We start from the raw sequence: 27,323 nt of genomic DNA on the forward strand, positions 1-27,323 counted from the left end.
AATCAGATCTTAGCCCTCACTTTCCCTGTAAACATAAAACACTTTAATGAACCTTCATTATGGTAAAATTATGGAGGCAAATAGTGTATTGGAATAATAACTTTAATTAAAAATATCTGATGATAATCAGATCTTAGACCTAACTTTCCCTGGAAACAAAAAGCATTTTAATGAACCTTCATTATGGTAAAATTATGGGGCAAATAGTGTATTGGAGTAATAACTTTAATTAAAAATAAAAGCATACAACATTCAAACATTTATATTAAGGTCATCATTAGGAGGACACACAAAGGTAGACGCAAGTTCCATTATGATTCACTATAGTGTGCTACAACATTACTGATGCAAAGCAATGATGTAGCATACTGTAGTGAATCATTATGTAGCTTGTCTCTCTGTGTATACACTGCTTGGAAAGAAGTCAACAGACACCCCCATGGGCAAGGTGCACATGCCATGTAACAAGTCACGTGTTTGTAGCCACTATAAATTGGAGAGCACATGATGTTGCCAAGTCAGTGTAACTGTGTTTGAGTGAAATGTTAGCAAATTGTTGACAAATATGGCCATCTCAAGTCAACAATGAGTGATATATACTGAGATGAAAGCACAGGGAGTTAACTGCAAGTGCTAGATACAGTTGATGACCAACCACACTCACCGAACGTGACTGTAGGGTGATATGAAGGATAATATGTAAAATCTGCCATTCGTCAGCCAACACCTTGAATGTGGAATTCTGGGCATCAACTGGAACATGAATCTGCACAAAATCATTGACAACCGAAGCAAGCCCCACATTACCTGAACCAACATGCAGTCCTTGTTCAAATGTGGCCTACAACTACTACAAAATGTTTGCCTAGACATACAGCATTCAAACAAATGAATGATTAAAAACTATATTTCATCAATAAAACGAAAAAAAAAAACATGCTATAAGACTATTACACTTTTTTATAAAATCTTTATCAAGTAGCTTTATTTTTATCCTCCTACATGTTTCGCCAATCTGTTTCTATTGGCATCCTCAGGGAATACAAATCAGTAAGCACAAAATGAAGGTTACAGACTAGGTTATAACCGATGGTTCTAAATCATACAAAAAATTGGTATTGTGCGTGACAATGTGCGTGTCTCGTTAACGTGATTTATTCGTGATGACTCATGACGTAATTGTTATGAAAGTTCATTTCTTTGATATTTAATGATCTGATAAAAGTTTTCCAAATTTCTGGTAAAATTAGACCTTGATTCTTGAATGGTAGTTCAAGAACCTTCTTTAAAGGTTCTTGAACTACCATTCAAGAACCTTTAAAGAAGCAGCTACAGTCATCAGTAAAACTGAAAACCTAAAAACAAGAATCAAGGTCTAATTTTACCAGAAATTTGGAAAACTTTTATCAGATCATTAAATATCAAAGAAATGAACTTTCATAACAATTACGTCATGAGTCATCACGAATAAATCACGTTAACGAGACACGCACATTGTCACGCACAATACCAATTTTTTGTATGATTTAGAACCATCAGTTATAACCTAGTCTGTAACCTTCATTTTGTGCTTACTGATTTGTATTCCCTGAGGATGCCAATAGAAACAGATTGACGAAACATGTAGGAGGATAAAAATAAAGCTACTTGATAAAGATTTTATAAAAAAGTGTAATAGTCTTATGAATAATTGTCAAGAAAAAATTCAACAAAAACATGTTATTTTTTAACTTACGGATCCAATCATAACTTTGTTGACTTTGCTTTGTGTGTTCTTTCGTACTGAGCCACTACTTGTTTTTTCTATTACAGACAAATCTAAGGAGTAAAAAAAATACTTATTTGTAACTAGTTTATTAAATTAAAAGATAATCACTGATTTAATGTCTTAAATCACCACAATGAAAGAAGTACAAAATGGCCAAAACTCAGACTGTTTCAGCCTCAAAACAGGTACATTTTTAATAGTGCAGAATAGTCTTTGCAATATAAACACCATGGGACCACATAAGGGTTAAAGCTAAAGATCTCCACATCCTGTTCTTAGGATGTAGAGAAATGTCCAGGACTTTTGACCCAACATCTAAATGCCATTTCATGGTGCACAATTCTTAGTAAGATATTTAATAACATTGTGCACAATGTTATTAAGTATCCACCTGGATACTGAATAAATGAAGACTGGATGGCACTTGAGTATATAGTTTATATAGTTTATAGTTTATAGCCAATATAAAATACAGTTTGGTAGTGACCAAACTGTATTTTATATTGGCTTAAACCTAAAACAAAAATGATAATATACGATGAAATGCTATACCAGCTGGGAAATCACCTAGTTAGGTGATTAGTCAGCTACTGGAACAAACTTGACCTCAAGCAGCATCAGTGTGACAAATATCTATGGAAAAGAAGTGGAATGAAACTAGCAAAGGAATTAGAGAAGTAGAATGCTTACATACTTTTTTATTACTAGGATGAACAACAAAACAGGTCAGATGTTGCTAACTAATAACAATGTTATATTCAAAGCAATGGTGATCAGAGAGAGGAAGGCATACCTACAGAATTCAACAATAAACACGGAGATACAACTTCTTGAATGTATGCAATTTCAAGTAAAATGATGTGGGCAGATTTCAAAATGAGAAACTGGACAATGAAAATTACAGGCACTTGTTCAGCAGATGGCAGGAGAGAAACTATTCAAGTCAAAGAGAGGTCAGCAGCCAACATAAAAAACTGATTATTATTGGTGACCTAAAAAGCAGAGTAGAATAATGGTAGCTACTTGCTGAATTTCTGTTCAGAATGTGGACTAGCCATTCAAAACACAGTGTTCCAACAAAAATGTATGTGTATAGATTCATGGAGGGAAAGAGTAAAAAAATAAGTCTCACTGCCTATGTTATTGTTGAGAGTGATAACTCTGAACTAGTTTAGTATATACAAGGGTAACAATTTACTTTTCAGAAAGATAACAGTGAATATATTGAAATGAAGAATAACAAACTAAAAAGAAAGTCAAGCAAACAGCTTCAGAGGTGAACTGTAGACTCAAATATTACTGAAGAACAAATGTTAGAGTTTGAAAAATAAGAAGTTTACCTTCAATATTCAGTGGCAAAACTGAAGGAAATGTTCCTGGTTCATCCAGAGAAGCATTTTTCAAAGTCTGTAAGAAAGAAAAATGTGAACTTTATAATATACTCAAGAAATTTAAGAGACAGTCCTAAAGGGTGGGGGGGGGGGAATCATAATGAAAGTTCCTAGAAAGTAAGTCAGCAAGTGACCTCAAGAAATAGAGAAAAATGTAAGCAAGATTGTTTAAAAACAACAAAACAAAAGATCACGGGAAGACAAAAAATGTTAATATTCTCAGGATGTATGGAGTAATTACTTTGAAGGATTATTAAATAAGCAGTCAGAAGTAAAACACTTGACCAAAGACTAGAGACCACAGATATGAGAATCCTGAGAAAGATCAGAGGTGTGAACAGATGGCATCAATGGCAATATCATATTAAAAATGAGGATAGTAGGAAAGAACTTGACATTGTCAGCATCCAGGAATGCGTTAGCAGAGCTAATCTCAGGTGGTATGGTCACTTAAATAGAATGGGAGAGGAAAGATTAGCAAAACAAGTGTTCTCTGCCAGGTTGGCAGGAAAACGACCCAGAGGAAGACCAAGATATAGGTGGATTGATACGGTACAAAGTGCCTTAGATGATAGAAATATAAGATCTGATAATGTTGGAGTCTTGACAAGTAACAGACTGATTTGGAGGAAAATTGTAGATAGGAAGTTAGTAATGATGTAATTTTTTCATGTAGTACTGTCATATCCTGTACACCCCTTGAGGGTACATGGCAGGAATTTGATGATGATGATGATAAATAAGCAGTAACAGAACAGCGATAAAAAAATATTCAAAGGAAAAGTAATCAGAAGCAGAAAAAGTTGTAAGAAACCTGAACACTAAAAGGCAGCTGAAGTAGTTGATATCTGATCAGAAATGCTTAATTCTGTCAGTATAAAAGTTGTATAGTAGTGAGTTACACTGCATAATTTAGAAGTCAAATTCCAGATGATTGTAATAGATTCTCATAGATCTCATCTATAAAAAAAGATGATCTCATCTATATACAAACTTAAATAAGAAATCACAAGAATATAACACTCTATTTAAGTTTTGTAGATCTGGAAAAGGCATATGATAAGGTATCAAAAGAAAAGCTATTAAAAATGCCTTAAGTATATTATATTATATGATGTACGTGATGCATTATACAAAACAATATTATAACCCAAGTACTGATAAAATTAGAAATATTAAGTTTAACTTTTTGTGGGTGAGAGTCACATAATAAACTCTGCTCTTTTCTTTATGCAGATAATGTTCTGATCCTGAAGAAATCTAGTAAGCCTTCAGGACTACCTGCTAACAAATCTGGTATGAAAATTGTGATTTTTACTGAGTTTATTGTACGTAGTGCATTTATGAACATAGAAAATTGACTATAGAACCAACACTATTTCAGACAAAATATGTTAGAGTTAGGCACAAACAAATCACAGCACTTGATTTTTAGTCTCTTCATCGGTTGTCGCTTATAATTAGTGAGTCTTTGGCCATCTATTCCTTGCTACAGGTGGAGAGTGAACTGCCCACTCAATCTCCAAAAACTAGATAGGGTTAGCCACGCTACCGGCCAGGATGTATATATACATCCAAGTTATCATGGATGCGAAGTGCATATTAAAATTTTAATACCATTGAAATATATGATTGATACGAAGCGTATGAGGATGCATATATAATCCATATTGGCCAGTAAGGTGGTTAAAAGGCCTTGCCTACTCCCTATAATGGAATAAAAGCATTAGCTGATTGCTGATTTAACAACAGAGCTATATCAAAAGCAAAGAATAATGTAGATTTAGGAGACTAGAACCTTTGTCCCTAAGCAAAATTATGTTCATGACAGAAATGATTCAACCGACAACTTATTGTCATCACCTCAGTCCTCTCCAAAATAATAGAAAAGTCAACAGTCTAGATTTGATTGGTTTTTAAATCTACTGATGATTCAAAAAAAAAAAGTTTTTGAAGATTTTATTTGCTGTGGTTAAGCATAGACAGATAGACCTGACTGACCACAGTTGTGGCAATGAATGTATTTGTTCTTTGAGACAAATGATAGATCTCCCAGTTTGTTCATAATATGACAAGTTGCAAGAACAAGGAGCCATGTATCAATCTGGAACAGAGAGGGGAAGAAGTTGAAAGAAGATGTCAGCTTCATATGAGGTTTGAAAGCAGTACAGATATCATACCTCTGTAAAGTTCCATTTTTTTTTTTTTGGTGCTATCTTTCTGAATTTTTTATATTCAGTATTTTTTTTATACTAAAACTATTTGTACCAGGGGTGCTCCTTAAGAATATAAGCATTTGCTATATTGTATTGATCACATCCCCCCCCCCCCCACACACACACCAAGGTGCCCAGGAATACAAGGAATAGTAACAGCATTACTATAATCTGCATGTTGAGAGGGATATAAGATGATGGGAAGAACAACTATTTTGCTAATCTTTCTGACACTGCAGCTGTTAGACAGCTGTGAAGGAACAGAAGGTGGTAACTCTGTTAATCAAGAGTTTCAATTATACCATATTGTTCGGGAAGGGGGATAATGATGAGAAAGTTTGTGTATGTTATACTGTATGTGATAGCCACTAACATTTGTTTGGATGCAGCAAACAACCTGACCAAATCCAACTTCTCAAAAAACTTTCTATACAAAGAAATTGCCATCTTAAAAAAGTTACACATTAACAAGAATACTTTGGTTACAAAGGCAATACCACTGTTATAATGAATAAAACAGAACATGATAACAAAATGCATACTCTTCTACAAGATCATTTTACATACAAAATTATAGATCATGATTCTTCTAAAACATGTTAAAATCACTGAAAAAGTCTAAAGAATTTAACAAGTTCAAGCCTTTTCATGTAAAGCCACTCAGAATATATGGATAATACCAAAATCTCACAAACCAGATACCTCATGCCCAGCTGCTGATGGTAAAAACAGCCCTGCACACAAACTTGCTAAACAGCTAGCCAAATCACTTAACCACATTTCCCCCCCCTCACAACTCTTCCTCCTTTGTAAAAAATTCTGTTCACTTTAAAAGTATGTTAAAAAACCGTATCCTAAAAAATTTATTTCAGATTATTAATAGTGTGCATATTAACTATCTTTACTATTTACTAGTGTACTATTAACCGAGTTCCTTGATTTGATTAAGTCCCATTTCCCACCATACATATTCCAATTTACAGTGCATGCTGGTTATTTCACATTAAATTTTTTTCACGTTTGATGTCTGTAGACACTGCATGGTCACTCCCTTACCTCACCAGGTTTTGGGAGTGAAGTCCTGCTAGAATAAATAGTAGGGTTGCAGATTCCCTTTCTACACAAAGTTTGTAGGACAATCACAAACATTCATGCCCACGGTGGGATTCAAACCTGCAACCTCTTGGCTGGAGAGCGGACACATTAACCACTCGGCCAACCAGGTCAACTATTTCACATGGAAAAGAAAAATATGCAAGCAACTGGATGGGAAAGTAATAGGTCCCCCCCCCCAGCTAATTTCTACATAGAGCCTAATATAATTTTTGAATAATGGCTTCACACATGTAAGAAAAAACTAAATATAATTTATTACTCCTATATATTCCACTCAATATGTCATGAGCTTCTTTCAGGGAGAATGCAAAAAAACTGGTAAAAACATTTAAATTCTGAATACAAGAACATGTCATACAGCATGCATATAATATCACGTATCTCAGTCATAGCTAATACATTATCAAATACCCTGTTCTTGTCATTTCTGCTACTTTGGACAGACTGGCCAATCTGCTACCATTAGAATCGAAGGACATCAAGATCATATAAGATTTCTTTTTTGGATTCTGAAGGTAAATATTATGAATATGAAGGTAAATATTCTGAAGGTAAATAAATAAACTTTGCTTCTTATGCCAATGACACTAGACAGAGCTCACTGGAACCATACATAAAGTTTTTACACTACAGCAGGTTCAAATTTGATCGTCTATTTTTTGAACTGTGTGAAGCACCTATGCCAGTGTCCTAATCTTAATCGGGCAGATTGAATGCCTATTTCAAAGTTTTGGAAGTGATTGCTGTTGTTTATAATTTTTTATATTTTTATTTATTTATTTATTTTTATGTTAATTAATTATACATCTGTTCCCATGTCTCTGAACTCTAACAGTGTTTCCTTCTACTGCACAGCTGCAATTGAGACACATGATATATGCATACAGTATGATTTGTTCTTGTGTTCAGAATTTAAATGATTACCAGTTTTTTGCCTTCTCCCTGAAAGAAGCTCATGACATACTGAGCAAAACATATAGAAGTAATAAATTATAATTAGTTTCCGCTTACATGTGCAAAGCCATTATTCAAAAATTATATAACATCTAACACATATCTCTATTAAACAACTAGTAACTTATTCTATAGCACACTTAGAGAACCAAACATTTAAAACTCACATTCAAACTTGTGATTTGGCTGCACTGTTTTGCAATTTGGATACAATGGTGCAGATGCATTAGATACATTTTTAGTGTATTTAAATAACCAATATCCTAAAATCCACTTCAGATGTATGATCTAACCATAAACGGCTAGCAAATACAATGAATCTTAATTATGCCACTTCCAAATAACCAGAGCCTCATTTAATCCATTTATTGAATTGGATTAGCATGTAATCTTATTCTTGGAGCATCACTACCTGACCGTATACACACACACACACACACACACAGTTCATTGGCAAGGGGACTGAATTTCCAATGAAAACATAACAGATAGAGATTAGACCAGTATGAAGAAACTGATAAAATTCAGTAATAAAATTGAATGAAATGAAATTAATGCAATATTCAGCTACATGGTATATTTTGTACATTTCATGTACACTTCTTTTCATTATCATATCATTGAAAATACCCATAAGAGGTATACATCAAGAAATGGCAATAATTTAGGCTTACTTATTCACATTCATTCATTCATTCGTTTACTGCAACAGTACTTGGCTTGCGAGTACTGTTGCAGCAAAAGTACTTGGTCTGTGATCCAAAAAATCTGAAAAATTAAGGTTAATACCTTCATTTTTAAAATATACCTTCATACACTATAAAGCACTGTACATATTATGTAACAAAATCAAGCCTTATCATAGAGGGTTTCTGCAAAAAGGAATGCATATACAGTTGACTCACTATCGCAAACACACTATATAAAACTCATTCACTATAACAACCTACTGAAATGTCTCAACCAAGGTTCCAGAGGTACAATGCTATGCTAAAAGAAATTCACTATTATCCACTATAACCAACTATTCCTAAGGTCTCTATGAACTTGCTATAATACTGAGAGAATTTTCAGACTGAATTGTTGCTAGTTACCTAAGGTGAGTGTCAGTTCTGTGTACATATCTCTTTCTGATCAGTAGATGTAAAAGTTTAACAAAAAGTTTGTTTTCTATGGCAGTGAAATTTGAGTTAGTGATTCATATGCAAAGAATTTGGGGAAATTATCATGCTAATTTATCTGATAAATGTATAAAACAGGCAATACCTCAAATTTATACACACTGCCTATAGAAATTGACCGATTTCCTGGCCATATCATAATCCTAGTCTGATATTCATATATTTGTTTATATGTGCATATGAGGGGGAGGGGGGGCAATAAAATGTACACATCAAAATTAACTTCATTTAGAGTTTAAAAATAAAGTTAGAGATGCTAGGACTGCAGAAAAATGTCATAACATATATGTCCTCAATGTGTAGTTTGACATACAAGCTGGTTGTGTCAAGCTACACATTGAGCTCACGCTGAACATGTTCATCCCTAAATAGAACTATGCACCAAACTGTCATCCACAAACCGGTTACTGCTCTATTTTTTTTTTTTTTTAAATCAATATTTGTATTTAAAATATAGGCATTCTATGTAGAATTCATGTATTTTAAATAAGTTCTAAAATATCACAACATAATTCAATGATAAAAATATATATGAAAATTATTTTCATTTTTAAAGTTAAATGATATTTGATGTAATACAAACTTTAGAATTAGTTTTTACAATTGATAAGTTTTATTTTTTAAAACAATACATTATACTGGATTTAAGTTTACCTTCTCTAGCCGCTAATATATCTGCTAAGTCAACACAAGGTTCCACACTTAAATTGTCACGTTTAGATTTAAAAACTCTAGTGATATCATCATCTTTATGCTGAAAAATCAAGATATTACAAAATAATCACATATTATGTGAAAATTATGAACAAAACTAAAACATATGAATATGGGAAGTTTTATAAAGATAAACTGTCATTTTTCAAAATACTATACAAAAGTAAGCAGGAATACTAGAAAGAAAGGAAGAAGGTAGAACTGTTCATCTACAGAATAAGAAGTAAGGTAACATATGACACAACACTTTTTTTTCCCCCCCACACAAAATAAAGTGCTTTTCAATATTAAATCAAACTGAAATATCGGAAGATAGTTCTTCCGATATTTCAGTTTCAAAGAAAGGTGCCTTCTACTAAATATATTTTAATTTGTAGCTGTAATGATGCACTCCAATATTTGTGGCAGCATTACTTTTGCTTCTAAACCTAACTTGAATATACTGATGTGCACAAGCAACATACAGCTAGCTGAGTCTAACAGTATTGATAAAAGGTTGTAAGTGCATAACACTCCAATAGCTCAAATTTTTTGAAGCATAATTCTTCAATGCTTAGCACTACATTAAGTACAGCCATATTTGCTGATCTAGAAAACCAAAATTTAAACACAAGTATAGATATCAATTTATAAATAGCAAGATGAATTCTTATCAAGTGCTGAGAATTCACTGAACAACTCAGAAGAGAAGAGATTTTTTTAGAAAGTGACTGTGTCGTTTAGACACAGGCACTTCCTGAAAAATATTCAGCGGTTACTGGAATTGGAAAATGTGTTCCATTGAAAAAAAAGCCTGATGGCATAGTTACATAGTTCTCTATAATGACCCTACCAACCACTTTCCTTCAGGCAGGAATTAGCTTTCATTTGCAAGAGGAAGCCTAATCATACTTTCAGCTTAATTACTTCAGACTATCATCAATTTAGAGGGAACTGCAACATGGAGATGATTTAAATAGATATGCTAACATGATGAATCACAGCAATATCATCAAAATTAAATATCACAGAAAGAAGAAAATCAAAAAACAGGAGGATATCTTATATTAAAATGGCCAGCAATCTGGCCAGAAACAAATGTAACAAAGTGAAAAAAAACTTGTCAGAAGTTTTCGGTGAAGAACACTTGGCATGAAATAGTGCTACTAAAATATCTAACTTTCCCCAAAAATTGGAGGATATACTGGATAAATATTCTGCTGCATTTTTCAAAAATATGCTTTTTAAGTAAAATTTGAGTAGATATACATTATATATAATATAATTTATCAGAAAACAGCCTATCAAGTGGCTTGAAACCAAATACCAGCTCCCTTCACCTGCATAGTTGTCCACAATACTTTTAAAACCATCATTAAAAGGACAAAGTCCAAATTCAACAAAGATAAACGTGGGCAACTTACCTCTTGTGCAACTGGCAGTTACATCTCCTAGTCTCTCAAAGAAGCTGCTAAGCACAACTTTTATTCATCTGTACTACCTCCTCTTTCTTATCCTAATGGTAGCATTGTATCATCACCTAATGATAAGACTGACATCCTGAATTCATTCTTCTCTTCCAACCACTTCATAGATGGCCATGGCAAATTCCCTTTCTTTGCTCAGGACACTGCATCTCATGACTCCTGTGACCTTCTGCTAGAAAGACATCAAAAGAATCTTTCTATTTGGATACCACAAAGGCATCCAACCCTGATGGAATACCACCAGTTGTGCTCAAGAGATGTGCTCCTGAACTAACACCCGTTCTTTATCATCTATACACTAAACTGTACACATCCACCCTACAGCAAGCCCATATACAGCCAGTCCCCCCCCCCCAAAAAAAAAGGTGATAAATGTCTACCACTGAGCTATCAACCCACTGCTATCACCTAAATGTTGTTCAAAGTAATGGAGAAGGTTATCAACAGTCAACTTCAACACCTGCGATGTTGCACTGGACATCTCGAAGACTTGATAGGGTCTGGCATCAACGGATTCTCAACAAGCTACCATCACATAGATTGCCTTTGTTCTCGTATAACTGGATTTCCAGTTTTCTCTTAGATCGATCTGTATATGTAATGATGGATGATGTTCTCTCTTCAGATTTTCCTGTTAATACTGGTGTTCCACGGGGTTCCGTCATTTCATCCACTCTCTTCTTGATTTACAGAAATGACCCACACTCATTGACTGCAAATCCTATTCATAGTTTTGATCATAGCACTCTCCACTCATATGACAAGCCTTGCAATGCTCAAACATCACAAAACATCAAGTGATAAGTGCCCTGAAAACTGATCTCCACAGTATCCTCAATTGGGGTGAAAGCAGCAAGCCAGTCAACTTCAATGCTTCCAGAAAGCAAGTTTTGCTTGCTTTCTCACACTAATGTTCAGTTCAACATAAAAGACCAAATCTCTCTTCTTGGACTTACTCTTAATCTTTCCTGGCATAATTATATCACTTATCTATTATTACGTGACACCTCTAGGGAGTCCAAGGACTCGTCATGGGAGGGCACACTACTCTAATTTGCTAAATACATTTCATCCTCTCTACTACTACTACTTAATTCTCCAACTAAACTTTATTACTAAACGCCATCTACCACCTGTCATCACCAACAACAGCATTTTTTTGTCTGTAAATTGCGTGTGTTCTGAAGGCCTATTTGTATGTACGCAGGATGAAACACGAGTTTCCAGGAGAAAAAACCCTGCTACCACTGTATGAGATCAGCTAACTCACCTTCAACAGAAAAAGCCCATGTAAGGATTCCCCTCGTCACAACAAAATCAAACCCAGGTCTTTTTCAATAGAAGGGCACAATGTTCCACTATTCTTCCAACTGCACTATGGCAGCTACAAAAAAATATCAGCCAGTTGGTTTGGCGAGGATATTAACTAAAACAAAAACGTCTCATTTAATCCTTTATCCTAGTATAAGCAAAGTTTGCAACTGAAGTATTTTCAGGAGTGGGGCAACTCCCATATAATAGCTAATGACATCACATCAACACTTGCCTTAGTATCCCATAATGCAAAGCACATATCCTTAAGGACATATATAGTACCATCAGCTTCCAAAAAAACTTTGGCATCCTTTTCTGCTAAAGAGGTACTTCTCTTCTGACCAGTTACTTGCTCTGCATAAATCCCAAATCTGGCTGGCCTTGGATTTCTGCATTGTATCTCTTCTACAGATATTTCTATGGTCCACAGTTCAGCAGGCCTAGCATCCATTATGCTTTCCATTTCTGCCACATCTACAGGAAATCACGCAACAGCTGCTTAACATACTCACCAAGCCTGCTACTCCCAGTTATTTTTCATTCCTTCCACCTTAGTTCTGTGGAACAGGCTCCACTGTGAAGCATTTTCAAAGACTACAATCTCCAACAGTTCAAGAAGAATATCAACAAATTACTTCATTCTTAATCCCTGCCCACACATAACATTTATTTGCTATAGGCCCATCTGCCTTTCATGTGTGAAAATAAAAACATTCTTAGCCTGTGCATGATATTAACATACTGTACGTTCACAGGGTTCTGTTGATGGTAGATGAACAAGTTGAACTTCTTCAAGTTCAACAGCAACATGTATATTCAAATTTTCGGACTCCCTATGGGCCAAAACATCAGCGGACAACTAGCAGAATTATTCCCAGCACACACAGAATCACTCCTACTCCACCCTGCCATCACCTTTTATGGCAGATACGTGGATGATATTCTGTGCATTGGAGATCCAACACACATCACCACCTTACAAGCGTCCCTTAACAGTTACAGCAACAGACTAAAATTCGCCATAGAAACCGAACAGAACAAATCCATCAATTTCTTAAACTTGATATTAATCAGAAAAAACAACAAAATAGCCACAAAAATATACCACAAACCCACACATATCGGAAACTACCTCCATTTCTACTCATACCATCCATATTCTGTTAAAAAATAGGTCATCCTATCACAATTCATAAATGCTTACAAGTTTTCAACTAATCATAATTATCTCAACACAGAAATAAAAAAAAAAAACAGATTTTTAAAAATCACAACTCTCCCACACAACTAATAAATTATGCAAACAGGATAGCAAAAAACCCGTCAAAACAACCCAACAACCAATACAAACTTCCCAACAAAAAGTTATCAAACTGACATATATCCAGAACACATACAAAGCCTACCAATACATTTTCAAACATACCGACTACAAAATGGTATTCACTATAAACCAAAAATTGGCAAATCTTCTAAAACCCACTAAATCTCACACACACAAAGAAATATTAGAACACCACAACATAGTCTACAAATTTACCTGCCAAAAAGACTGTGATATCACCTACACAGGTTCTACCATCAGGTCTTTATGGGCAAGACTACAAGAACACTTCCGTTACTGTAACATTCCTATTCCAGAACATTTAAACACTAAAAAAAGCAACATCAAAAAGAAAAATAGAATACAATGTACAGGGAAAACAGAAATAGCAGTTCACGCCCCTTGAACAGATCTGCAAATCAACAAGATATCATAATAGATAAACAAGACAATGAAACAATGCTTAGAATATCAGAAATGATAGCCATAAAATGTGATGAGAACTTGATCAACGTCCACCAACCCTACATAATCTCAGACTGTTGGAAGCTCCACAACATAAAAATTAGGTCACAACTCCTACCAATAGGCGATAACACAAATACTTCAATGGCAGAAATACCAAGCCAACACGACATAACATCCACTTCCTCCATGAGTTCAGACGACGACCCACACGGTCGAAACGGTTTGCACCCCATCAACCCTCTCCCTGGCGCTCTTTTCCTATAAACCCTTCCCCTTTCTCTAAAAAACAGTTTCTATTTTCAGCCCCCTTTTTCATCTTTTTCCCACCCTACAAAAAAACCACTCCACCCACCCTTAAAAATAATATATATTATTTTTAAATATATTATAACAATTATAATATATTTATTATATAATTGAATATATTATATTAAACATTATATATAAAAAAAAACCCAGGTTTTTTCAAATTAATTCTCCCACATTGCCTAAGCCCACCCCACACTCCCCTTTCAACACCATAACAGAAGGAGTATGCACACCGCAGAAAGAAGATAGGAAACAACATCTAAAAAAAAGGTATATGCGAATTTTCTTCTGCCACATATATTTGTCTCTAAAATACATCTGCAATGCCCTAAGAATTCTTGAGAAAAAAGCCAATGACATTAAAAAAAAGGGGCACTCCTAAACAAAAGCAGGCAAAATAACCATAAAAATAATAAGTACCATTACCAATAAAAAAATACCTCCTGCAAAAAATATCAAGAATACAGCAGAAAGAAAACTGCAAAATAAAAAACAGAAATACACTCCATAAACTGAAAAGAAGTCCAATAAAAAATAAAATAATAAAATTCTTGAGCAAAAAGCCAATGACATTAAAAAAAAGGGGCATTCTTCCTAAACAAAAGCAGGCAAAATAGCTGTAAAAATAATAAGTACCATTACCAATACCTCCTGCAAAAAATATCAAAAATACAACAGAAAGAAAACTGACAAACACTGCAAAATAAAAAACAGAAATACACTCCATAAACTGAAAAGAAGTAAAAAAAATAAAAGAAAATAAAAAATAAAAAATAAAAGAAAATAATTTTTTTTAAAAAAATTCCAGTCACCTCAACATCCAGTATCTTAACACAAGTGACAGCATGGTGGAAGAAAACACTCAACAAGAATGCCATATGGAATATACAGAGTGATTACAATTAAAGTTTATATTTTGAAAGGATATAACTGGGTAACTACTCAGCAGAACGATTTAATATTTAACATGGTGTATGTGCAGCAATGGAATTTTATTTTGTGCAAATACTAGCATTAGTTCTAAATTTTGACACTAGGGCAATACATGGTGCTGCAATACCATAAATATGTAATTCAAAATGTTACAAAACACAAAACATAGGGTACACATAGTGCATTGTGGTTACACAACAACATGTTTGATATGCTTGTCTCCTCCATTGTTGGCAACATGCTGAAATCGCAAAATTACATGCTCAATCACCGAAGGTAGAGTTTCACTTGAAATGTTGTGGAGATGGCATGTAATACTGGTCTTCAGGTATACTAAGTTGGCTATGAGTCCACGATAGATGTCTTTGAGATGTCCCCCACAGCCAAAAGTTGCAGGGATTCAGATCCGGTGAGCAGACTGGCCATATTGTATGAAAATGGCAGTTGATGATTCTATCCTTGATAAAATGTGTCTGAAGCAACTGCTTGAAAGGGAGTAGTGATATGAGGAGGGGCACTATCCTGCATAAAAATGGTTGAATCCAGGAAATGATACTGTTGAAATCACCTGATTTGATAAGAGAGATATCGCTGGCCATTAACAGTGCAGGTAACAAGCCAGCAGGGACCAAGCTCCTTGAAAAAGAAAGGTCTGATAATGAATTCTGTTGTAAAGCCACACCAAACAGTGATCTTTGGAGAATGAAGCAGAATCTGTCGCATAACATGTCGTCATAATGGAACCTAACCTCTGCCCAGATAGAAATGAAATTTGTCAGTCCAGAAAATGTTTCGTGACCAGTTGTTGTCCAGTTCAGTCTGAGCAAGGAATCGCAGGGCAAATGTTTCTTGTACGCACCCTGTTCAGGATTAATGTGGGAAATGTAAGGATAATAGCACAGAATTTACCTTACAACTTTGAACTTGCTTACAGGTTTCACTAAAGACTGTGCAATATACCATGCACTGCTGCTTCCTAGGACATTTGCCATCCTTTCTTCCTCTAATGATGTGGCTACTTCCTCCGCTGTCTGCCATTCAATGGGCTCCTGTCCTCTGCCAGGTGTGAAATCTAAGGAACCTGTCCCTTCAAATTTCCATATCCTTTTGCATAAACCATGACATGTAAACATGTCAACTTTTTTCTGTGGATATGAAATGCCCGTTAAAATTGTACTACCATTAATATTCTTTAAATAAAATGGATATGAAGTTTAGGATGATTGATATATTTCATCCACAAGGAGGTGTAAGTGGTTAAGGCATTAAATGTGAAATGATATGAGACTGTCCAGTTAAGGATTATGCTGGGACAGAAATAGATTTTTTTTTAGCATAATCTTTAATTGGAAAATAAGCTGTATATGCTATGAAAAATTTTCACCTATAGATAACAATCAGTCCAAACCCCCCACCCCACCCAATTCTCATCTCCCAAAGAAACAGAAAGAAATAATATATACTTATTTAATAACATAATATGTGCTACTTACAATGAATAAATAATTCTTTAGAAACTATTCAATCATTGCATAAGCAACACTCCATTTATTTAATTTAATAAATAAACGGAGTGTTATTTCTGTTATTTAATATTTCGTGTCAGTAAACAATTCAATTAAAAATTAGCTTACTCTAAGTCTATCTGCCCACTTGAAAGACTGGATGGTTACATCTAGACGTTTCAACAACATCTCTCTTCTCGTGCGATAATCTTCATGTAACTGTTGTTGTAAATCTGCCAAGGCAAACCATTGTTTTGAAGTTAATGCTCCTATAAAAAGAGGCTTTTCTAACATTACTTGACTCTTCAGCAACTCCTTGAGCTACATATAGATGAAATATAAATTCAGATTAGTTCTAATGCAAAAATATACATTTCTGGAATTTAATCAGATATCGGCAGTTACAATCAATAAAGAAGTATTATTTTTAAAAACAGGAAAGAATTTTAATAATTTCCAAACATTATTAAAATTCATTTATGCCTCCAATTTTAATTAATACATTTAAAACTTAAATAATTTTTTATTTTATTTTATTTTTATGGCAGTCCCATCCTTAAAACGCTCAGAACCTATATAATCTTAGTCATACTACAGGCATTGTTAGATAAGACAGGAACTCTGCAGTGGACACTAAATGGTGTTATGTTCTCTTATAACACTTGAGAACTTAAACGAGTAAAGAGACTCTGTGATACTTTACTGGGAAATGAAAATCACCTAACATGGATTTTATATGCATAATTATATTGACTGCCACCAAGGGCTGCATTTATACTTTTGGAGGCCCTCAAAAATTAGCATTTTTTTTAGTTTATTGAAAATAAAAGTTGACATTTCCATAAAATAACTCATTTTAATAACACAATACAACATCGGTATACATATATTTGCATTTTAAAAAAGTATAAAAAAAATCAGTTCAAATTTAAATAAAAAAATTAATAACTAAAAGTTTTTTTTTCTGGCTTTGGTTTTAGCAAATATATCTATAATGTCATCATAATTGATCAAGTCCATTACATCTGATTCAATGCATAATAACGACAGGTCACTTGTTTTATTTTGGTGCAAGTTGCTTCTTAAATAATTTTTTTTTCGTTTCAACACTGAAAATGAGCGTGAAGCACTTGCATTTGAAATAGGCATCATCAAAAATATTTTTAAAATTGTTTCTACGTTAGGAAAAGTAGACCTTAACCCATCGTTTATAAATTTGTATATTTTTAATTGAAGAATTTTCTTCCTTTATCATTATTAAAAATTGCTTAACTTCATCAGTAAATTTTTCTGGATCAATATCAGTCCCATAAGTTTGCAAAATTTTATCAATACTAGTCTTGTACTTGTCTTGATCTATATCTTCCTTCAAAAAAATGTCAAATATATCTAATATGTCGAAATAGCTTTTTGTCCTTTCATTAACCCATTTCCTGCCAGATTTTTTTTTAAATTATTTTCTTGAATGAAGTAATGCTTTTTGCATGTAAACAAACATGGGATATCTAATTTTATAATGTAGAAAATAAAAATATGATTTTTATTGATTTAAAAAAAAAATCCCCATTTGGGGATCACGGTACATGCCATAATTATATCGTTATTTTATAAATGCCACTGAACAACACAGTCTACGTGTAACCCGACATCACACTTTACACATTGTTTCCTAACATTTTTCTTACAGACCCCACATTTTCTTTGTTTTCCATCTAATGTTCTCTCTAAATAATGCCCTGCAGGATTTTTTCTCACGTCTTCTGGTACACGCTTATGTGAATTCACACTGTAGGATGGCCTTCCACTATTTTTAGGATCAGATCGAGAGTGTATATTCAAGTAGGACCTCACAACCATTCTTCTGAAATCCAATAGTGACATTTTCCCATTAGCACTGCACTACATGACATAAGCATTGACTATAGCCATATCCACTGCATTAGTGAAAATTGGAAAATACCATTTCTTGCCTCTAATTTTTATTCGATACTTTCTATATTCCAGTCAAGCTTATCAACACCACTCGTGTACTTATTGTAATTTGCAATAGCACTAGGTTGCGGAATTATCACTTGTTTCTTCTCAGCTCTAGACCATCTTGATACTCGTCCCAAAGGTAGAACTTCCAAATGATTTGATAAAATTTTAACAGTGTTGTTATCTTTCCAAACAAGAATTCTTTTTTCATTTCCCCATCTGTTTTTATTGGGCATTTATTCATCCTATTATATCTCACTGTTCCTGCTGCAGGTATATTTTTCTCTTTTAAATTTTTTATCAAATCAAAACTTGTGAAAAAGTTATCAAAGTAAAAGCAGTGTTCTTCTGGTTTGTCTATAGTTGCCACCTTATTCAATATTACTGTCATACATAACCTATCCATATCTGTTTCAGAATTACTTAGTTTGTCTTCATAGATTTCCACGTTATAGCAATACCCGGTCTCCACGCAACACATAGCCCATTGCTTGAAACCGAAATGAATGGGCTTGTCCCTAATAAATTGCTTTAGATAATGGTGATGACCATAATAACGCACCATTTGTTCATCAATACTAATATTATGGGAAAATACTCCAAATTGCATGAAATTCTTATTCAGCTCATAAACAATTGGTCGAATTTTGAATAATTTGTCCCTGTTTCCATTTATTATTGGTATATCTGTATTGTCACTAAAATGCAGGTTTCTCTTTATTTCAATGTACCAATTTTTCAGCATACATTTTTGTACAACTCCTATATTTATGTCTTCTTCTGACCAATACATCTGCTCTTGGGGTAGAGAGTGATATCCAGTTAAAAGTAATATTCCCAAGAATTTCTTGAAGCAGTCTGCCGAGAACGTAAATTGGTGATAATTATTTTGAGCTGCATAAGATATACTATGTTGTACGATACGGTCTACTAGATTATCAGTAAAGAACATTTAAAAAATTTCTACTGGGGTTTTATCTTTTACTCTTCCTATCATGTTTATTTTATGTTGCTTGCATTCTTCTTCTTCACCATCGGTAGAAATATTGAATGATGCTCTTTCTCAATTCCAATCCGATATAGGTTTTTCCTTTTTAGATTTCTTATTTCTTGAAACTACACTCTCTTCATTACATCTTGCGTGATGAATTTCTATTGAAACTGGAACGTCATTTGGAACGGTATCTACAAGGATATTGTCATCTATATCTTCCAAATCTGAAACATCATCCACTCTATCTGTTGGTCGTTCCACTATATCAATAGTATCAAGGTCTTCATCATCTGTCAAATCAAGTTCATTGTCCCAATATTCTTCAAGTTCTCTTAGCGTTAGAAGCTTTTTTCTACTCATGATTATTCTGAAAAATAAATTGAATAACTATAAAAATATTCTTAAGAGTAATAATTGTCATAGAAGTAATAAAAAATTGCAATCTCAGTATTCATAAGATAATATTTAATATAAGTCAAAATAGTAAATCATTTTACATTACATTAGCCGTGGGCCCCAAATGGGGATCATCATATTTTTCAACTTTTCAAGTAATGAAATTTGGAACTTGGTCAATTTTCGTACTATGTTATTCAGAACATATGCACATAACCTCCATAATGGAAAATGATTTATTTCGACTTAAAATATGAGATTTTCAATTATCGAATAGGCATATGTGAAAAAAGCGTCACTTACCGGCAAAACTTTGAATCAATATTATTTATTACACGTATTTTTTAATTAAACTAAAAACTTTCACTACATACATTGAGAGCAGACATTGATGTACACACATAACCTTAAAATTACTCAAAAAAGTTTAAAATTAGTGGTGCAACATAAAAAATATTGCTGATCCCCAAATGGGGATCATGGAAGTTAATGGGTTAATTTCCAAACTTAGAAGCTTTTTAATGTCATTAGCTTATCGCAAATGACATTAAAAGCGTTCACAGTGAAATTTTCTTTCCCATGTAATATAATCTCATTGTTAGATTGTAAAACTTCATCACTCATTTTTTTTTTTGTTGTTTTTTAACTCTTTCCTTTTCATCTTTAAATTTTGTCTCATCTGTTAATAAATTCGCTTCTTCATTTACAGCAGCAAAACTATTTCTTATATCTAAAATAAAACCAACTAGAGAGTGTAACAAATTATTAGCAAAAAACAAAAAATATCGGGATCTTGTAGAGATTTACTAGCATTTATTTGTTGTAAAATTCTGTCCCACGTTACTGTTAAAATTGCTGTTTCTGGTTTGTCAAAATGTTCAGCCAATGATCAGCTCTCTAATTTAGAAATAGGTTTTTCATGAGGAGAAATGGATAGTTCAAGTAATGCATCTTTAATTTGTTTATATCCACGTTTCGAATATAGCATCAGCTCTTGCGAACCACCTTGTTTCACTTAGTCTTTTAACTGTTAAAGATTTTTTTACTAAATGTTTAAGGAGCATACCCCATCTTCTTGTTGAAGATGAAAAGTAATTATATACATTTTGAATAAAACAAACATATTGCACTGCTTCCGGACAAGATTCCACGGCATAGTTGCCAATTAAATTTAAGGAATAACTAAAGCACAGCATATAATGTGCAGAGGGACTACATTTTTTCAGCCTAGCTTGTAAACCTGTATTGATACCTTTCATATTGGCAGCATTATTATAGCTTTGTCCTCTGCACATTTTTATATCCAAAGATAATTCTTCTAATTTTTTTAATACTACCTCTTCTAAATATAAGGAATTATGTTGTGTAATTCTGATGAACCCGATAAATGTTTCTCTAATGTCAGAATTTGCAGCAACATACCTAAATATTGTAGCTAGTTGGTCATTATGGGCAATGTCTGGCGTTGAATCGAGTATTATTGCAAAATAAGCAGCTTCCTTAATTTCTGATATTAATATTTCTCTCGTTTTTTTTAGCTATTAACACTATGAATTCATCACAAGTATGGTAAGAAAGATAATTTGATCTGCCAGAACCACAGTTGGCATACATTTTCATGTGATGTTTTAAAAAATCATCAAATTCACTTAAATAATGTAAACATGATATAAAATTTCTGCAAGAATCAGAAAAAATATCATTTGTATTTCCTCTAAATGCTAGCCCTACTTTACTCAGTAGTAACTTAATGGCAGCTATTATTCTTTTTAAAACCTCTCTCCAATAATTTTCTTCGGATTGTATTTGTTTGATCAATTCAGAATGAATTCGACTATTAACAGAACTTGATTTTCTTTTGCGATATGTGCACATCGCTCGTATATGCTCAGTAGAATGCTTATGATCACATAAGATTCGTGTTATATTTCCCCTTCATTAAGCTATTATTTGACTTAGAAAACAATTTAAAAACTAAATTTCAGAAACCAGCAAAGCAGTAAATTGCTTTGCTGGTTTCTGAAAAAATTAGCCACTCTCATTTCTCCTTTGTTCATTTCGCCTTTTTACAGTAAAAATGTGATATATTCTATTGCATTCTGTGTATTCTTTTTTTAAATTTTCGATTTTACCAACATTCTGGGGCATATTTATTAAAATATGCTCGACAAACTGTTCATTAATAGTAAGTGGCCACACTACTATATCGATAGGATAAGAGATAGCTTGCTTGCTGGTAAGTACAGACTCCGATTGAAAATTTTCTTCAGAATCCTCTTGATTTGTTTCATTTACTTCTTTCTCTCCTATGTTTTCCAGATCATTTCGATGTTCTTCATTTTCACTTTCTTCTCCTCCTGATAATGATACCAATGTTTCGTTTTCATTCTGAGAACTGTGAAGTGCAACTTCAGTTCTACGAAATTCTTCATTTTCAGAATGAAGAATTTCGTAGAACTGAAGAATTTTTCAGAACGCAAGGAGGACAAAATTGTCCCCTTTTGACTATTTAGCTGTTTTTCATTTTCTCTAAGTCATTTTCTTTTACTAGCTCCAGATTCAAATTTTCTTGGCATCATTATGTGTATTAATCTATCAAAAGCGAAATAAATATTTATTAAATCCAAAATAAACATTTTATTTATTTTATTTTTTTATTATCCCATGGTATTATTACACCAGATCTAGAGGTCAAGTTCATGTATTTTATACAGCACCTTTTCAGGGTTGTTATAGAGTTCACATTTGGAAATATTCATACACTTTAGCAAATGCATTGGGGATGCTTCCTCAATGTTACAGATTTTACAGGTGGGGAAGACTTTTATGCCATTGCTAAACTTGATTGGTCTTGTGTGGCCGGTCTTGAGGCGAGAGATTATGGTAGTGGCACTGCGATTAAACTTGGAGTTGATGGTAGCTCCTGGATTTTCTGCTGAGTACCAGTGGTGAGTCATGTCCTGAAGAATTGTTCTTTTTATGTTTTCTTTTTGGGTGGTTTTAAAAAGATCGAAATCTGTGGTATCACTTGATGTTGCAGCCATTTTTGCTACTTCATCTGCAGTTTCGTTTCCCTTTAATCCCACATGGGATGGGGATCCATTGGAAGATTATTTCGGAATTCTTATGTAGTTTGTTTATTTTTTTGCTATGTCTCTAAGTATTTCTTGATGGCTAGTGTAGCAGTTCTTAATAGCTTGAAGGGCTGCTAAAGGAATCTGTGAAAAATATAAACTCCTTCTGGTTTTGTTTGTCCAAATATTGCAGTGCTGTGTTAATGGCAATTAATTCTGCATGGTATGAGTTGCATCCAATACCATTAGTTGTTTTTAGTTCTATAATACGGGAGCCATAGATCAGTACACCGCTCCCAGAATTGTCATTTGGATTTTTGGAACCATCTGTGTAGATCTTTATTCAGTCAGGTCCATATTCCATTATTTTTGAAAAGGCTAATGATCTCAAGATTTCAGGGTTTTCTAGGCTTTTTTTCTCATGTTTCCCTATTTCAAAGTTGATAACTATATTTTTCCTGTCTTGATTTGGAGGAAATATGGGTAGTCGGCTATTTTATTTGGACAATCCAAGGGAATTTCATTTTCTATGATTTCATGCATTGTTGATTTTTTCTTTATTCTGTTTGTTGGTTTCCAGTTTTTAAAAAGTTCACTTGTTCTATGATGTGCAATGCTGGCTCTTTTTTCTACAAATTTGGTAAGATTTTCTTGCCACCTAATTTTTAAAGGAACAAGGTTGGATTGGAATTCTGCCATTTTTCCAGGAGTTGCATTCGTTAGTCCACATATGATTTTAGCTGCATTTTTCTGAATTTTTATAAGCTTGTCTAAACTGGTTTGTGATGTTTGCATCCAGATTGGTGAAGCATATTCCATTATGGGACGGATAATAGAGGTATATGTGACTTTCAAGGTTTTGGCATCAACTCCCCACTCTTTACCTGAGATACTTTTTATGATATTTAGTCTTCTTTTTCCTTTGACTGCAACATTGTTGATATGTTTATTGAAGCTTTGCGATTTCTTCAAATGCAGCACTTTTTACAACAAAACTGGCTAAGTTATGTTAAATATATCTGTTTGCACTAAACTAAACACTAAACTAGCAGTATACAAGACAGTGTTTAAACCAGTTTTTTTAAGTTATGGATTTGACAATTTGATTAGAAATAAAGCACTTGATTAAAGACTAGTGACCACAGATATGAGGAGTTTGAGAAAAATTAGGAGAGTGAACAGATGGCATCATTGTCAAAATAATATTAAAAAGGAAGATATTAGAAAAAACTTACATTGTTAGCATTCAAAAATGCGTAAGCAGAGCTAACCTAAGGATATGGCCACTTAAATAAAATGGGTTAGCAAAACAAGTTTGATGCAAAATGGCAGGAAAGAGACCTAGAGGAAGACCAAGATCCAAGTGAATTGATTCAGTCAGAAGTGCCTTAGAAGCACGAAATGTTAGGATGACAGTATTAGAGTGCTGAGAATTAACAGACTAGTTTGGAGGAAAATTGTGAATAGGAGATTAATAATAATATAAATATAATCAACGTAGTGCTGTCATAGTATCCTGAACGCTACTTGAGGATACATATCAGGAAATTGTTGCTGATAATTCTTAGGTCTCCTGCCCAACACAGCTAAGCTGGCCAATAGCTCCCATAGAAGGCATTCCTCATAGGACTTTAGGCTTTTAGCCTAATCATTTCCTTATTGTTTGTGCAATTTTAATATTGCTTCCCTGACAATATCTCAGTGACTGAAATGAAATATAGAAGAGATTAATTGTGTTGTTTATTTATATATGCTGTAAATTTATTACTATGGATTCACCATTTATTCCATTAAACCCTATAATGAGTTCAAACCAGCAAGTCTAAATAGTCATAAGTCAACAATGCCTATCTCACAACAAATCTTGAAAATAAAAACATTACACACAATATAAAATAATATTAAATAAAAAATTAAATTAAATTTAAAAAAAAATAAAATAAAAAATAAAAGTTTTACCTTTGTTTCAACCTTACTAAAAAGCTGTTTAGGTGTAATATTCACCGGTGGTTTAGAGAAATTTAAAGCAATCAACATTCCTTTAAGATCATGAGCTGTTGGACTTTCTTGCTGAAATGATTTAAAATCAGTGTTTTTTTTTAGATAAAATATATAGTGACCTACATATCAATACATGGTAACCAGTTCTAAATTTTTTATCTTAATGATATTATAACAAACATTTATACATCATGTTACAGTGTATATACAGCAAATAAGCATGAAGATTTTTTTTAATCTCACAGGTATATAAAAACATTTTTCTTACTAGTATGTTTTTTCATATTATGTAACAATAATAAACTATTATTATTTATAATAATAATAAAATATAATAAACAAAAAATGCAGTTGGAGAAACCATAATTACACAATTATGAGGATGGTCTGAAATGTTCTCGCCCTTGACCATAGACGACAACACTATTGGCAAGATCTTTTTTTTTTTAAGTTGGTACATCTCTCATAAGCATCCATGTGAAATTGCAAGTCATTCTATCAAGTAATTTGTTTTATACAGCTGTCTGAAGCAAAAGTGTTGTCTGCATCTCTTGAAATGGATAAAATTGAGTATCGTGTGGTTATAAAACTTTTTCTAAAAGAAAGCTTAATGGAAAAATTCATTCGAAGATCAAAATAGTTTATGGGCACTCTTCTCCTTCATTTTCAACAATTAAGAAATGGGCTGCCGAGTTTAAACATGGCAGTACCAGCCTTGAAGATGATCCACGTGAAGGACGTCCAAAAAGTGTAACAACACCAGAAATCATTGATTAAGTGCATGATATGTTGGATGACCAGCGAGTCAAAAGTGCGTGAAATTGCTGAGACAATAGGCATTTCAAAAGAACATATAGGATATTTTTTGCATGAAGAATTGCAAATGAAATAGCTCTGCACAAGATTGGTGCCGCACTTGCTCACAGCAGATCAAAAACGCACTAGCATGAAAATCTCTGAACAGTGCTTGGAACATTTAAACAAGATTAAAACTGATTTTGTGCGTCGATTTATTACTATGGATGAGATTGGATTCACCAATACACACCAAAATCCAAACAGCAGTCAAAACAATGGACAGAAGCCAGTTGTTCATGGCCAAAGACAAATTCGGTTCCATCAGTAGGAAAGGTCATGGCATCGGTGTTTTGGGATGCTAAAGGCATTTTGTTTATTAATTATCTTGAAAAGGGTAAAACAATAACTGGGGAATATTATTCTGATCTTTTAACCAGACTAGATGAAAAAATTTGCGAGAAAAGACCTGGTTTGCAGAAGAAAAAATCATCTTTCATCAGGACAATGCACCTGCCAACAAAGGTGTTTTGGCAATAGGAAAATTAAGGGATCTGCGCTATGAATTGTTGGAACATCCACCCTATTCCCCAGATTTGGTTCCCCTGACTTCTATCTCTTCCCAAAACTAAAACTCTTCCTTTAGCATTTTCCTTCAAATCAAGAGGTGATTGCAGCTGTAGATGGGTTTGCAGATCTTACTGAGAACCACTACAGGGTCGGGATAATGGCGCTGGAGCATCGCTGGAATAAATGTATTAGTCTTAAGGGAGATTATGTTGAAAAATTGAAAAATAAAAATAATTTTCAAATTATAAATTCGTTTTTTTATTTAAGCCAAGAACTTTTCATATCACCCTCGTATATGTTACTTAAAAAAAAAAATAATAAATAAATAAAAAAAAAATTAAAAAAAAATTGGAAAATGGAAAGTAGAATTAACATAAAGATATTAACTATGAGAAAAAACTGCAGACAGATGTGAAGCAGATATCTGCAAAAGACAAATGACAATAAAAAAAATAAATCAAATAAAAAAATGGGTATGATGGGCTAGGCGGAAGGAAACCAACTGTGGAAATGTGCAAGAGAAGTCATTCAAGGAAAATATGCTTCAAAACAAGACTTTAAAGAGAAGTATGTATTAGACATATTAATGATTTATGAGATAGGAAAAAGGAGTTTGGTAGATGTTGAAAGTTTATTTTTCACTTGGTTAGAGTATAATAAAATTAGTTTAATCCTTTATCCAAGTGTGAGCAAACAAAGTTTGCACCTGAAAGTATCTTCAGGATTGGGGTAAGGTGATACAATACCAGGGCAACTCGTTGCAAAGGTGGAGCAAGCTACCAACACTCCTATCTCAGTATCTCCTATAATGTAATGCAAAACATCTCCTTGCGGATATGTCTAATGTTATGCATTAA

The 27,323-nt window shown here is 33.4% G+C and overlaps 1 protein-coding gene across 1 annotated transcript in view; it reads right to left on the reverse strand.

Annotated features, from left to right (window-relative positions):
* LOC150101329 (protein TSLIG3A-like) overlaps window positions 1-27,323 on the reverse strand; it is a 143,562-nt gene that overhangs the window by 27,116 nt on the left and 89,123 nt on the right. The window contains exons 6-9 of the mRNA XM_090400022.1: window positions 25,060-25,170; window positions 16,789-16,980; window positions 9,281-9,380; window positions 1,736-1,818 (exon numbers count right to left, since the gene is read on the reverse strand). Of these exons, the coding sequence (XP_090256148.1) occupies window positions 1,736-1,818; window positions 9,281-9,380; window positions 16,789-16,980; window positions 25,060-25,170 (486 nt within the window). The remainder of the gene's footprint in view (window positions 1-1,735; window positions 1,819-9,280; window positions 9,381-16,788; window positions 16,981-25,059; window positions 25,171-27,323) is intronic.

This window comes from Typopeltis vanoorti, chromosome 11 (genome assembly GCF_054136105.1).
Source record: "Typopeltis vanoorti isolate ZY-2024b chromosome 11, IOZ_Tvanoo_1.0, whole genome shotgun sequence".
NCBI lineage: Eukaryota > Metazoa > Arthropoda > Arachnida > Uropygi > Thelyphonidae > Typopeltis > Typopeltis vanoorti.